General features: G+C 40.1%; 1 protein-coding gene across 8 annotated transcripts in view; it reads left to right on the top strand.

Annotated features, from left to right (window-relative positions):
* The window catches only part of LRRC3B (leucine rich repeat containing 3B), a 54,135-nt gene extending 40,567 nt beyond the window's left edge, over positions 1-13,568 (top strand). For 5 of the 8 annotated variants that reach the window (XM_039712727.1, XM_039712754.1, XM_039712736.1 and 2 more), the window contains 2 exons: positions 2,575-3,513; positions 13,025-13,568. In XM_039712727.1, the coding sequence (XP_039568661.1) occupies positions 2,740-3,513; positions 13,025-13,036 (786 nt within the window). In that variant the 5' untranslated portion in view covers positions 2,575-2,739 and the 3' untranslated portion in view covers positions 13,037-13,568. Of the gene's footprint in view, positions 1-1,904; positions 2,044-2,574; positions 3,838-13,024 lie in introns of those variants that run through there. The other 3 variants (XM_039712764.1, XM_039712773.1, XM_039712792.1) reach the window with 3 other exon arrangements.
* Positions 13,569-14,299: the final 731 nt, after the last annotated feature.

Below are 14,299 nucleotides of genomic sequence, written 5' to 3'. Positions count from 1 at the left end.
GCCTTTAGAAGAGGCACTGCTTCATTAAACACTATCCTGTTTAGTCTGTAATGACTCTACTTCTTCCACTCTAAACACATTAATACATTAAATAGTTTAATTTGTCTTCAGTGGGATGAGGGTGTTCCACAAAGGGGCTTGGGGCCTCTGATACATGCTCTTTGGTGTTGTAACAGTGCTGTGGAGGACTCAGCAGAGTCTATGCTATATTTCGAGGCTGACTGAGTTTTTTTAGCCTGTAATGAATCAAATTTGATATTCATTTGTCACAATGATGAGAACAGTATCATTTTTGTGCTTCTATAAAATGAAGCACCCGTGACTACTTCAGGTCTTTGCTCTTTCCCCCCAGTCCCTTCCTGCAGTGGAGCTCCAGTGCCAGTGGTGGGAAGCCACTGTGTACAAGTAGTAGGTGATGAGATGACGCTCCTTCTGTGGTGATGAGCTGGACCACTCATCTGCTCTTTGGGTGCAGCAGCACAGTAGTGAGACACATGAACATGAAGGGAAAAGAAAATAGGTGGCTGTTTTTCCAGGGGACAGGCTGTCCTGCCACAGCACCCAGGGCTGCTGGAGGGAGCAGCAGATTGCCGGCTCCGAGTGCCAGGGGGAGCAGCTGCCAGCTCCAGCTTGGCCTCCGAATGGGCTGCACATTTTAGCAAGTGCTTAGCGCTTTTGGGCAGGCTGGGAAAAAAACAACTTCTGGAGCTTATCTCCTCCAGTAGCAGATTTCTGTCTGGTCTAAAGAGTGGGCACTGCAGTGACCAAAGAGGCAAAGGGAGAAATGGAAGTAGGAAGGATACACCCACTGCAACAGAGTTCTTTTGTGTAAGCCCTGTTTTATCCACAGAAGTCATGAAGCATTTCATTGACTCGGAAGGTGCTACCTCACCTCTCTTTCTTCAAAGGGAGCTTTTCATGCTCTGCTTCGTTCCCTTCTAAACAGATTCACATTTCCAGGGTTAATGTCACAATTTCTCATTTATAGCAATTACATTTCTTTTACATTTTAGAGTAGAAGTTTTATAGAATCCAAGTGTATGCTTTCTGTTTCGGTACTTGGGCAATCACTGATTTGAACAATAGGTAAATTGAAGATTAGTGGTGATACACCACTCTCTGCAGTAGTTGCAGTGAAAGTATGCTGAGCTTGTGTGAGCATTCCCGAGCCATGGAGTAATCACAAGTAATGTACACGCTGTTAAGATTGGTTTGGGTTGTTTTATTTTTCTTTCCCTGTGGGGTTTCTGACACACTGAGCCTCAGCAAAAAGGGTTAAATAGAACTTGAGCTATGAGTTTGAAATTATGCTTGACACATCTGATCCATATTACTGCAGTGTGTCTGCAACTGCAGTTGGTATGTCAGTTCTGCAAGTAAAAAAGTGATTGCAATGCAATTTCTTCTTTTTCATGTAAAATCACACATTTCCTCCATGCAGGGATTTTCTTGTTCAGTGGGCTACAGTGTGGATTTAGAAAAAAAAATAATTCATTTATATGTAAATACAACCTGAAGGCTACACATATCTGTGCTGCTACAAAGACAGAGAGCAGGTACATGAAAACAAATGGACCTGTTGTTGTTAGAAATTCATAGTTTACCATAATAGGGATGGTGGGGGGTGAGGGGGGGAAGGGTTGTCTTTGAAATCATATAGGTCAGCAATTCAGACTTCTGTATTTGTATTCCACTTAAAGGAGAAAATGGAAAAGGTTCTGGATGTTTGCTATTTTAAAGCAAACTTGAGGGGGGAGAAGCAGAAACAGTATTTTTCATATGTCCTATTAGCAAATTACATGCTGTAAATACGATATTTTAGTCTTTGGCTCGGCAATAAATTTTGTGAATTTTATTTGTTTTGGAGGGTGGGGTATGTGAGTTTTTGGTAATTGTTCCATTTTTTTTTGTTACATGAAAAGAAAATTTTCAAAAAAACTGGAAGTAGAAATTACGTCTGTGGGTCTCACCAAATGCTGGGAGGTACAAGAAATCCATCATTCTAACACAAAAGAGGAGGAGGGGTGGACAAACAAGGAGATGGTGGGTGATTGTGGTGTCATGCAGAGCATTTGCTTTACCTGAGATGTGTTCCTTGATGTAGTAGAAATATTTCCTTGCTGAAGTATTTGGATTTAGACTTAAAATAGCATAAATTATTTTGAGATAAGTTCACATTAACCACCGCAGATTCGTCACTTAACCTGTCACTGTTGCTGGAGATAAAAGTCTTAGCTTCTATCAATGCATCTTCTACTTCAACAAGAGAAAATGCAATTTAGTTTTATAGGTATTTTAGAAGAGTCTGTGATAAAAGCAAACCAGTTTGTTCTCTAATAAGTATTAAAGACCAAACCTGTGCAATTTGTAATAAGTGTAGTCTATCCTCTTAAAAATGTCCTGGGGATTTATGCACTAAACTCAGATTAATGCTAATAGGAGTTACTTAAGATAATAAATCATTTCTTTAGCATGGCATTTCCCTCTAACATCTTTTTATTTCTTTTTTTAATGAAAACAAAGTTAGAATTGGAATTTGTGGTATAAAGAACCTTTTTTCCTTCTTCTCTGTAGGCATGCTTCTAAGAAGCGTATTGACCATGAGGAAGCCCGTGTGCTAGTAACCCGTTTTTACTAATCCTGCCGAAGAAAATGAAGCCACGTTTCAGCTTTGCCGATCCTTTTCCCACCCTGGCGGCTGAATGAGAAATGGTTGTGTGATTATGCTGACAGCCCAGCATGCATTTGGTAGACCTGTGGTTAACTCGTTCCCTCTCCATGTGTCTGCTCTTACAAAGTTTTGTCCTCATGATACTGTGCTTTCATTCTGCCAGTATGTGCCCAAAAGGCTGCCTCTGTTCCCACTCCGGAGGTCTGAACGTCAGCTGTAGCAATGCAAACCTCAAGGAGATACCCAGAGATCTTCCTCCAGAAACAGTCTTACTTTATTTGGACTCTAATCAGATAACATCTATCCCCAACGAAATTTTTAAGGACTTGCACCAATTGAGAGTCCTCAATTTATCAAAAAATGGGATTGAGTTTATTGATGAACATGCCTTTAAAGGGGTGGCAGAAACCTTGCAGACTCTGGATTTGTCTGACAACCGGATTAAAAGCGTGCACAAAAACGCTTTCAACAACCTGAAGGCCAGGGCCAGAATTGCCAACAACCCCTGGCACTGTGACTGCACGCTGCAGCAGGTGCTGCGGAGCATGGCCTCCAACCACGAGACGGCCAACAACGTCATCTGCAAGACCTCTGTGCTGGATGAGCACGCGGGGAGACCCTTCCTCAACGCTGCCAACGACGCCGACCTCTGCAACCTCCCTAAAAAGACTACTGACTACGCCATGCTGGTCACCATGTTTGGCTGGTTCACCATGGTGATCTCCTACGTGGTTTATTACGTCCGACAGAACCAGGAGGATGCAAGGAGGCACCTTGAGTACTTGAAATCCCTGCCAAGCAGGCAAAAGAAACCAGATGAAGCCGATGACATTAGCACTGTGGTATAGTATTCTGAATAAAATGACCGCCTTTGTGGTGGAAACTAGAGTTGGATGACGCTAAAACCAGAGGTTTACTTCTAACGTTCATTGTAAACATTAAGACTTTTGGGGCTTTTTTTTCCTGTTTAACTGAATTACGCCACTGTTGAGCTTTCTAACAGAAAGTTTTGTCTGGGTGGTAAACTTCAATTATTTCTCTGGTGGTATCCTAAAGCAAGCAAATTAATATGTAAACATTAGTTTAGACCCATTCCACTATTTAATAACGAAATTTATTTTTTTAATTTAAAAACTAAATAAAAGCTTAAATTTGAACCATGTAAAGCAGAGTAATTTATTGATCAGAAACATGTCCAGTGCCAGAGCACTCTTGGCTTGTTCAGTGCCCATGAGGTAGAAGAGAGGAGCGATGATGAAGCGGGCTGTAAGAAGTCCAGGAGTGGAGAGTCCCCAAAGGGCACGTCTCACCCATGGGTGCAAGGTGAGCAGCTGGTGAATGGTGGCCCATTTTGTGGGCTGCCTGCCACAGTGGGAAAGGGGCACAGTGTGGGCAGAGCAGAGTGCCCTGACTCTAAGGGACTGATGCTTGCTTAACCTCTCGGAGGGCATTTTGGCAGTGCTGGGGAGGAGGCAACCTGGAGGAGCTGCACCTCAGGACATCAAAGAGAGGTAAGCCAGGGGCATGTGGTGATTTTCATCTTACACCCACTTACTGCCTTGCATGAGCTTCAGGCAGGTGACCTCATTACTGGGGAGTACAGCAAGAAGGCAACAGCAAGCTTAGTATGCTGGTCAAACTAGAATACCATTAGTGATAATTGAAAAAAAAATCTGGTGGGTTTAAGTTGTATATTAAGCAATTTTGGCTTCTATTTTTCAGAGAACAGCCTTTTAAAAAATTGAAGGAAATAAATGAATATATAGGCTAGGCATATTCTATTGTGTGTTAGGATATATGTGTGTTTTTGTATGATTTTGTGGCTAAACGTTTAGGAAAATAGAAAGTCCACATGCAGTTAAACTCAGCCTTGCATATTAAATGGTCTTTAATCTGTCTTTAAAAACACAGTGTTTTTCTCTTTTCATAGATGAAATTTTCAAAGGGAACAAATCCACATTAACATATTCCTCTTGTCCTTTATTACCATAATAAAATGATCCTTGTCTCTGGGTCCCTATAGATCCAGTCTAACTGACATTGGAATATGTATTACAGAAGGGTGGATTTAAAAATGTATAAAACACTGCTTTCCAAGAGAAAGTGTTAAAGGTCAGCCTTAAAAAAATGTAAAAACCCTCCAGAGTAATCTCTCTGATTAGTTTATCTATTATTTCTGTTACGGTTCTGTTACAAGGGCAGACACTTGTTTATCTTATTTTTTTTCAGAACACTGTTAAAATAATAGCTAAAACTTGTTTTAAATCAAGAGACAGAACAGAGAAAAAATTAAATGGACATAGAGTCAACTTTTTATGTCATCTTTGCACTTTTTTTCATCTTGATATGGTGAGTCCTTGTGACCGACTTAGCTGTTTGCATACCTCCATGAGCAGTTTTTGGCAAATTAAGAGAATGTTAATGTTTGTAAAAGGCACAATCTGTCTGTAAAATATCCACTGTCTGATATTTCTGTCTCTGCCACCGACTCCCTTAAGCAAAAATGTTATTTTGTAAGGCGAGGCTCTTGTTGATGACACATCCTCCTTAGTTAGCATTTTATGTTTTCCTGTTTCCAAGCTCTATCTGACTATCTACCCAAGCCCCCCAAACTCTGTGTGGCCTCCTGCAGGACCCAAAAGCAGTAGGGTTAAATACACATGTGAGTCTGAAGAGAGCAGATAAAAGGTTACACTGTAGAGGCAATATAACAAACTCTACTGAACGGGATGTGTAGCATCTCTGTGTAGGCTGAGCAAAATTACTTCCTGATGCAATTCCCCTAATTTCTCTAAAATTTCCTTCAGAGTGAAATTGGTCTCATTTCTGTCACTGTGTTCCCCAAGCAATATTTAGGATAGCAGATAATATGCTACAGTGGGAAAAAGCAGGGGGGACTTGCTAAAAGATGACTGTAAGCTGGAGGTACTCACAATCAAGAATTTGGTGTTGTTTATTCACAGCTGAATGCAGGAGTTTCTCCACAAAATTTGGACAGAATTATTTAAACAACAGTTAGGAAATCCTGGTCAGTTTTAAAACACTTTTAAAAGCACTTGGCAGGTTTTAAAAATTTAATTTCAAGCAACATTTTCAAAAAGAACCCCTCTTCCCAAAACTGACTAAAAAATTGACTAAGAAAAACATAAATAAGTTATCTTTAGGTTTTCTGGGGTTTTTTTTTGTTTGGTTGTTTTGGTTTTTTTTAACTTGGTCCATGAGACAGGATCTGGTACAGTTTTACCCCAGCGGAACTTCTGGCTTTTCAGCTGTAAGTTCTGACCCAAACACATGTATACAAAGCTAAGCATTACTCTGTAGGAATGCTTTGGAGGGATGATTTCAAGAAGATAAGAAGATGCTTGTTTTTACTGTGTTTACTTCACACCTTTCTTTCCAAAACTACTGTCTCTAGAAAAGCCTAGGTGCTGCCCTTTGAAGTCAATGGCACAAACTTTGAGACTATCAAAGTGAAACTCTTCAAGGAGTTATTTCATTTACAAAACAAGTTTTGCTGAGAAATTAGTAATTTGGTTTATTTTTGTCTGTGATACCTTAGCATGTAAGTACAGATGAGAGGAAATGGATGTTTCCTGACTCACAGGAGATAGCATGTGATAGAAAATAAGAAGAGATATTCATAATACAGTGATTTTTTTTTTTGTATTAAGATGCTTCAGGAAAAGTAAAGCTGGGACTTAATAGCTTAAATGTGATTAATTTTTCTACCCTGATTTTCTTACAGAAAACATCCATATTTTTGTTTCTAAATGGTACAAGATAACTGTCAATATTAGTTTTTTCTTAAAATGAATGGTGATTTTTCTCAGCTAATTTTCTAGTGTTATGCTCTAAGGATAAAATCTGGGGTAGTGCATTTGGTCTGTGTGTATTAAGGCTCAGGCTTTATGTGTTTCTTGTATTCTTAATTTGGTACACTGTTAGATACACATCTCTTCACTGTTAATGTACATTATATTCTTAAGTCTTTGGTAGCAAGATTTTGCACTGCAATTGCCATGAATTTCGGGGGTATGAACAGAAAATGTGGTGATCCGTGTTCTGGTCTTTCCAAGAAAAAAAGAAGAGTATAGAATTTTTATTTACCAAATAGATGCCATGCAGAGAATCTACCACATTTGTTTTTCAGATTGAAAGGGGAAAATCAGAAGCATTAGAAAGCAAAAAAAAAAAAAAGGAAGTAAAAGGAGCAGCTGTACGCTTAAACACTTGAAGGTGTCATGGAATCTTGCAACGTGTTTAAATGTGCAGTGGGGTCTTGGGGTGAATATAAATCAATTTTGAAAAGGGTGTTGCTCTACTTCCACACCTGGAAAAAGATAAACAAGCTAAACAAGAGTAAATGAGATCTCTTTTAAAAACAATCTTTAAACTTTAGGAGGGAAATCTAAAGAAGGAAGATATAGGAGAATATAAATTCTGAGCCATATGTAAAGCCATAGTATGGGCAAAACAAATGGGAACATTTTTTCCTAAGCAAGTGAGAAACAAGAGTCCAACTAAAGCAAGAGCCAAGAATTCATCAGGTATTAAGGGAGCACTGTGAATACATAGGGGAAATGTTTTGAAAGAAACTAGGCTAGCATTTGAGAAGGGGAAAAAGTCATGTCTCAGTTATTTTCTGGTTAAAAGATAAGAAACAAAAGTATGAAGAAATCATCTGTTGACTTGAAGGTGAATGGTTACTGAAATTTCTGAGGTGTCCCACAGAAATCAGAATGGCAGCAATGTTGCACAGTGTTTTCCTGGAAAAGGGAGTTGACAATGAGCTGATAACATTTGTGGGTTATAAACAGTTATGGAGGGCAGTCCAGCCTACAGCTAACTGTGAAGAAATACAGAAGGTTCTCACATTTCTAAGTTGGCAGATGATGATATAAAGAAGATTGGATTTTGTGTGAATAATTACAAAGTACTGCAGATGGCACATCTGAACATGAGGATATTCTCTAAATTGGCTGTAATCAAATGGAAAAAACATCTTGGAGGCACAGTGGGAAGCTCTTCAATGACAAACACCAGAAATTATTAGGAGGGAAATAATCAAACAGCATGGTGGAATGGCATGGTAAACCGCTGAATAAAATTTGTGATGAACACACATCTGGAACATTGCATTTCAGTTTTCCATGTTTTCAAGAAAAATGAACTTACTTCTGAAGTACTGAATATGTAGAGGAAGATAATAAGACAATCAAGGATTTGAAGTTGTTTCCATAGGAGAAGACATCTAACATGCCCAGTCATGGAGGTGAGATGACATTAGAACTCACTGTAATAACTGGAGTAGTAAACAAAAGGGAAATTCAGAAGCTCTGATCTCTGTTTCTTGCAACAGAAAACAGCAGTCTGGTTAGACAATATCAGGCAATGGATGCTGGGTTTTTTTAAAACATTTTTGTAGAGAGCATGCATTTAAATGAAGTAGAGGTTACTGTAGAGAAGAAAACATATTCAAAGGTAGGACTCCACAAATGTTTGGAAGTCAAGGCTGTTAGCAGCTAACAATGCTAGCATTATATAGATACACTTCTCAACAAGGAAAGTCCCTGCTCATCCCAGGAAGCAGGGTTGGTTTCCCTAGGAAAACCTTACAGGTTTGTGCTTCTCTTACTCTCCGAGACACTGTTGTGGGTGTTTGTTGAGGAGAAGGGAAGGTGGGCTTGATTTGTATGGCACCAATGCTCTCGAATGTCCAGCAGGATGCAAATCAACCTGCTTCCTTGAGAGACAGGAAAGGGTATTTTAGTGGACACAAGGAGATTTTCCATGCATGGGCTGGGAATGAAGTCCAGGAAAATAAAAATCCCATGTATGTGTTGGTGTCTTCTCACTGTGAATTGCAGCACTAACTGCTGGACAAGGTTCGAGCACTCCATGCCAAGTTGTGCCAAGACTGTGTTAACTAAAGGAGTGACAGCTTTCCACTTGGGATCTGTGGAAAAATTAATTCAAACCTTGCTTGACATATCAAGGCAAATTGGTACTACTCTTACAGCTCACCTGGTGGTCCATCTAGAAAGAATGGGAATTTCTCTGCAGGTTCTTCGTTAAAACAAGATTAAGGACTTGATTTTCACAAAGAAATCCCTTCATTGTTGTTTCTTCAAGTGAAAACTGATGTGATGAATTTTCTTGAAAGTATAAGTACTTCTACAGACAGTGCCACTTACGACAGAGAAATACCTGGAAGCTTTGGTTTTCTTTTGCTGGAGTCAGTCTGAGGAGTGAAAGTCACTGACAAGAATCAGATACAGGTGTATACGTGCCATGCCATAGCAATATGTGAAGGAGGTTTTTTTTGCATGCCAGTGCATCCATGAGTATGTAGATGTGCATGTGCAGATGTATGGATATACATCTCTCAAGTTCAGTCATATTTCCCTGTGGTTAGTTGTGTACATGACTGTGTCAGTTAGCTGTACATACACACACATGCAGATAAAACAGGATCTCCTTTGGATGCTTTCATTTGCCCTGTTTAATCATGAAAAGAGTTGCTTTGTTGCTTCAAAGCCATGATTCATACTGCATTTAAGCCAAGTACACCTCCATCCTCAGCCTTTCACAATGCTCCCTGATCCCAGTACCAGCTACACAGAATGTGGAAGAAAATGAGGTGACACTGGTACAGCTCATCTTCTTTCTGAGATCCTTAGTCACATCCATTGGCTACCATATTGAGCTGTTACAGACCTTTGTGAACAACTTTTTGTTTTCCAGCTGGCTCAGAAAGCAATGCAACTTCCTAGAAAGCAAGATATTTAGGTAGATGATATAATGCCTTCAAGCTCATGAGGAGCTGCCCTGTTTGTGAAAACTGGACAGTGCAAGTGCAGCTCATGTTCCTGGATTAGTTCTCCTCTTCTGCACTTGTAAATGAGTAGGTTCTTGGCATTACAAGTGTGTTTGGCTGTGTTTTTCTCCTAGGAGATAGTTATAACCCTTGGAGGAAATTCCTTGAGATGGCTGTGGGTCTGAATACAGCTGCTAATTCCAAAAGAAATGCCAGAATGAAAAATTATGTGGTTTTAAGATTTCCCTACTGCAAGGAAACTTGAGAAGCTGTTAAATTTTTGGGAAATCAAACATCTGTGTTATTCTTAATGCTGTTTTGAGGTTTTAAAAGCACATTGTGAGCATCCTGCTGTTTTGGTGGGGCAGTCTGCAAGCAAATTTCATAACAAAGCAGCAATCTCCATAGCCTGTTAGGGGCAGATTAAACTGGACATTGAGGAGAAAAAATGCCAAAACCAAACCAATGTGACAAAACCACTAACAATAACAACAAAACCCAGATAAGCAAAAAAACCAACCTGACAAAAAAGTCCATATTAAGCCATCTGTTTAGGTATCTTCATCCTTCACAATTAGTAGTCACTGCATTATAATGAGTTTGTGATCTCTTAAATTCTTCATAGCTCCATTTTAATTTGGAAAAAATGAGTCGTTTAAGTACATCTGTCCTAACACTGGTAGTGTATGAGCTGACACTACTCATATTTAAATGGAGATTGAAGTTGAACATATCAGCTAAACCTTGTCTGCACTGAGTTCTGTTTCTGTGCCTGTCTGCACATCTGTAAAAAAACCTTTAGGTATATGTTAGAAAAATACACATTTTCTGTACATAGGTGTGGTTATAAAATCACGCTCTTTCAAATATGCTTTGGAAGTTTTTAATATATAACAGCAAGGGGAAGATTGGGAAGGAAGAACGGAGCCCAGAACTTTCAGGTTGCCTTCAGACGTCAAAGCGAGACAAAACGGAGTGGAAAAAAAGCCCTATCAAAACCTATTATTTTTCTCTTTCTTTGAGGATTAGCTTTGTGCTCAATGCTGCATTTCATGGTTTACCAATTTTTTATTTCTGTACCTAAGCCAGATTAGCATTCACTTTCCGCAAAGTCTCTTATAAATCGAGTTCTTAGCCACAGAGAATACTGAAACATATCATGTTGTCTGAAAAAAACCCTGTGACTGCAACAAATAAGCCCCCTAGACAGTATCTCTATACCCTGTTAATTAAATTTAGTGGCAAAGGAAAGCAGTTGTTGAATTAAGGTAATACTAGAGAGATTTCAGGTTCTGGAGTAGATGGTGGCCTTTATGTTCTTAGTGTGACTATGTATGGGGCAACCAACACACCTTTTCACTGTTCTGTTTCAGAAGCTCCAGGTCTGGTTGCTGTTACAGGACACAAGATCCACTGTCCCTGTCTTCCTGTAGTCCTTAAGGACAGGGGCTTTGGGGAACACCGTATCTGGGAAATGTCACCCTCACTGAGAGCAGTTTGTTCAGTCTCACTTCAGCACTGCCAGCTATGTTGGTTTAGGCCACGTGTAAAAGGAGGGGAACTGCTGTTTGCATGAGATCTGTGAAGCCTCTCACTCTTGAAGGGACTTGCTTACCACTAGCAGCAGCTACATCACAGGTCAGGATCCCAGAGACTTCATCCTTTAAAACCATAGGGAGATTGCTTTCCTTCAGAATGATACAAGTTATTTTTGGTACATCAAACTTTCCAGTACTATGAACTGAAAAACACCAGCACAGCCTGTTTGATTTTCAAGACAAAGGTGTCTAACCACTTTGCAGCTGTACTCAAACTAGAATATTTTGCCTTGTCTTTAGTCTTTTCTTGTTTAGTGTTACATTTGTGGTTGAATAAACTGCATGGCTCTTCAGATTGAATCTTCAAACAAGCTTGTTTTCACTTACCAGAAATTATTTCCAATTGCTATTAATGGCAAACCTCACTGGGAAATGTATTCACGGGTCAGCAGAGATTTGTTCTTTTCTCATGTGTTTTGCAAGAGTCATGAACTGATTAATATATTAGGGATTTGTACAGAGCTAATGATGTGTGTATGCACAAGCTCTTTTTAAAAACAGGGCTAATCAATAAATGAACAAAGTGAAATTTGCTGATTCTATTCTGAAAATCTGAAGTAAAAAAGGATTATCTGTTTAGGAGAGCTGGGTGAGGTGTAAAGGTATTCCTTCAAGCTCTGAAGTACATGGAAACATCTTTTTGTTTTCAAAAGCTGTGGCAACCCTGAAACTACAGTTGCAGGATAGCAGATGTAAATTGCAATGCTGAAAATAATAACGAATGGATCTTTAATTGATAATTAAAGAAAATCCATCTCTCCATTTAGTTCTCACCCTGTGTAATGTATGAGAATTCCTGGCTGAACTTGAAATTGTGCTTTCTTAGTTAGCAAGCTTTCTTCCCAAGTTCAGGAATGTGCTTTGGACTGTATGTGAGACAGAAGTTGTGAAATTGCCTTCAGTGGGATTAGCATTTCTGCAATAAATGTTTTATTCATTCAGGGTGAACTGAGCCACCATACTGGCAATTGCTTTTGTACATTTGAAAGAGTTAATTTGGGTTTAACATCTAAATAATGACATCACACAGCTCTGCAGTGGTGCACCCTCAGACTTCTAGCATGGCAATGAAAAACTATCATTTCCTTCTCCTGGTGGTAGATAGCCATGACAATTGCCTTAATTTTTTATTGTTTATATAACAAAAGACATGTAGTGTCTTTTTTGTATTTGGCTCTACATAGACCTCTGGAGTCTCTTAAGTATGTGTGTAAAAGGACAGTCTTTTAGAGTGAAGAAAAAGTGGAATTTAAGATGGTTGACTGCATGTAATTAGCTTCCAGTAATGGATCACAGTTCAGGCAGCCATCACCCACAAAGTTACTGTATAGCAAAATCGCTGGAGTCAGCAGGCTTCTGGAAAATACCCACCACTATTGTTTAAATGCTTGTGTTCCAGTATTTTTCCACAATTATTTTTGTTTCTGCAGCATTGTGTTCTCTCTGTGAACACCACTGTGGAGGTGATTGTTTTGGGAGGAATGAGCTCTGAATTTCCAAGCTGTCCTGAGGGTGTGGAAAAAAGGTCTTTCATGGAAACTACCTCAATTAAAAATATGACAGTACATAATCGTGGACCTGAGGAGACCTGACACACATTTCACTCCTGGCCCCTGACTGCCTGGGTAAATAGATGCCATACTTAGCACAGAGAACAAATGGTTTGGGCTGAGAAGGGTGAGTCATTCAAAGCTGAGTTGCTTTTCCTGAAAGCACACAGAAATGCAGTGATTAAACAGGCTTTACATTTGGAAAATCCTGCAGGCAAGTCTTTAATCAGTGTTGAAATGCTTTTCCATGTGCTTTGTTTTGACACAGCGTGGTGATGGCTCTAGGTACGGCAGTCACTTTTAGCTGCTAGAGGCGTATGGGTGACGACTGCTCACGTTACGTGAGCACAGTGCTGGGTGTCTGACGAGTGTGCTCCTTCTGCTGCAGGTGCTGGATTGAGCTCAACAGAGAACCAGCTTTTCCACACAAACTGAGAAGATGCCTGAGCTGCGTGGGCCGCCCGAATTCAGGGAGAGTGAGCAGATGGCACCCCGAGCCCGCTGCAGGCCTGGTGATGCTGTTCCTGATGAACTTGGTTTGAAACACTAGTTCTCATCCCTTGTGGAAAACCACAGTGGTTCATGACACATGGACCTCAGCTGTTCCAGCTTCCTGCTCCCATACACGTGTGTGTGTGTTTGTGCACTTGTGTGGGTGCAGCAACATTTGACTCAGCTAGGTCTTGCTGGTGGGAGAGCAGAATTTCTGTGCTGGACTCACTGTGTGAGTTATTGTGTATACAGATGATAATATTGGATGGCAACAATATCCCTGGGAAGCTCTCTGCACACTTGTTGGAGAGTGGGTGGGAGAGGGTCAGAGGCTGCTTGCCATAATCATGTGCTATTGCAGTATTCATATAAGTGGTTCGTGTTTATGCTGTTTTCTCTTTTCTTACTGGTTTAATACTGGAGCCTTTTCTGTAAAAATGAAGGAACTTGCCATAATCATGTGCTATTGCAGTATTCATATAAGTGGTTCGTGTTTATTCTGTTTTTTCTTACTGGTTTAATACTGGAGCCTCTTCTGTAAAAATGAAGGAGTAATTAAATCATTGCTTATCAGTAATGCCATAATGTTTCTGCCGTAATGAAGAAGCGCTTAATTACTGTGTGTTACATGTCACATCAGAGCCTGTCACATTGCTTTTCTCAGGGAGATTCCCCAGGGAAGGAGTCAGCCAAGTTCTTGGTACATCCCTGCCTGACTGCAGGGCACACAACTGAGCAAAACACACTTTGTTCACCTGGCAGCTGTACTCAGGGGGGTTCTCTGTGTCTGTCAGAGACAAACTGTCCACTTGTCTTTCAAACATTGCGATTTTCCACATGTAAACTTCATTTCTTGTTGGAGCAAAGATGTCATTCAGAGGAGATAGGTGAAGGGCGATGAGAATCTGCGAGTTATGCTCCCAAGGAGAAAAGAGTGGCTGGGGTGGATGAAGCAGAACTTGATTTGAGGCAAGGGGTTACAGGAGTGCCTGGAAAAGTCAATAAAACCCAGAAATTGGATGATCTGTATTTGGGAGAAGCCCTGAACTCTCTGCAGAGAGTGGAAGAATAGGAGGGAGAAGCTGAGGTAAGATGCCTACTTGGAGAGGATGCCCTGCATGAAGATATGCATTTATTCAGGCAGGTGCTGGGAAGAGGTGGGAAGATGCAG

The sequence above is a fragment of the Passer montanus genome, unplaced genomic scaffold, assembly GCF_014805655.1.
Source record: "Passer montanus isolate IOZ18808 unplaced genomic scaffold, ASM1480565v1 scaffold10, whole genome shotgun sequence".
NCBI classification, from domain to species: domain Eukaryota; kingdom Metazoa; phylum Chordata; class Aves; order Passeriformes; family Passeridae; genus Passer; species Passer montanus.
The sequence above is the reverse complement of the archived record's forward strand: the minus strand, read 5'-3'. Positions and strand labels throughout refer to the sequence as shown.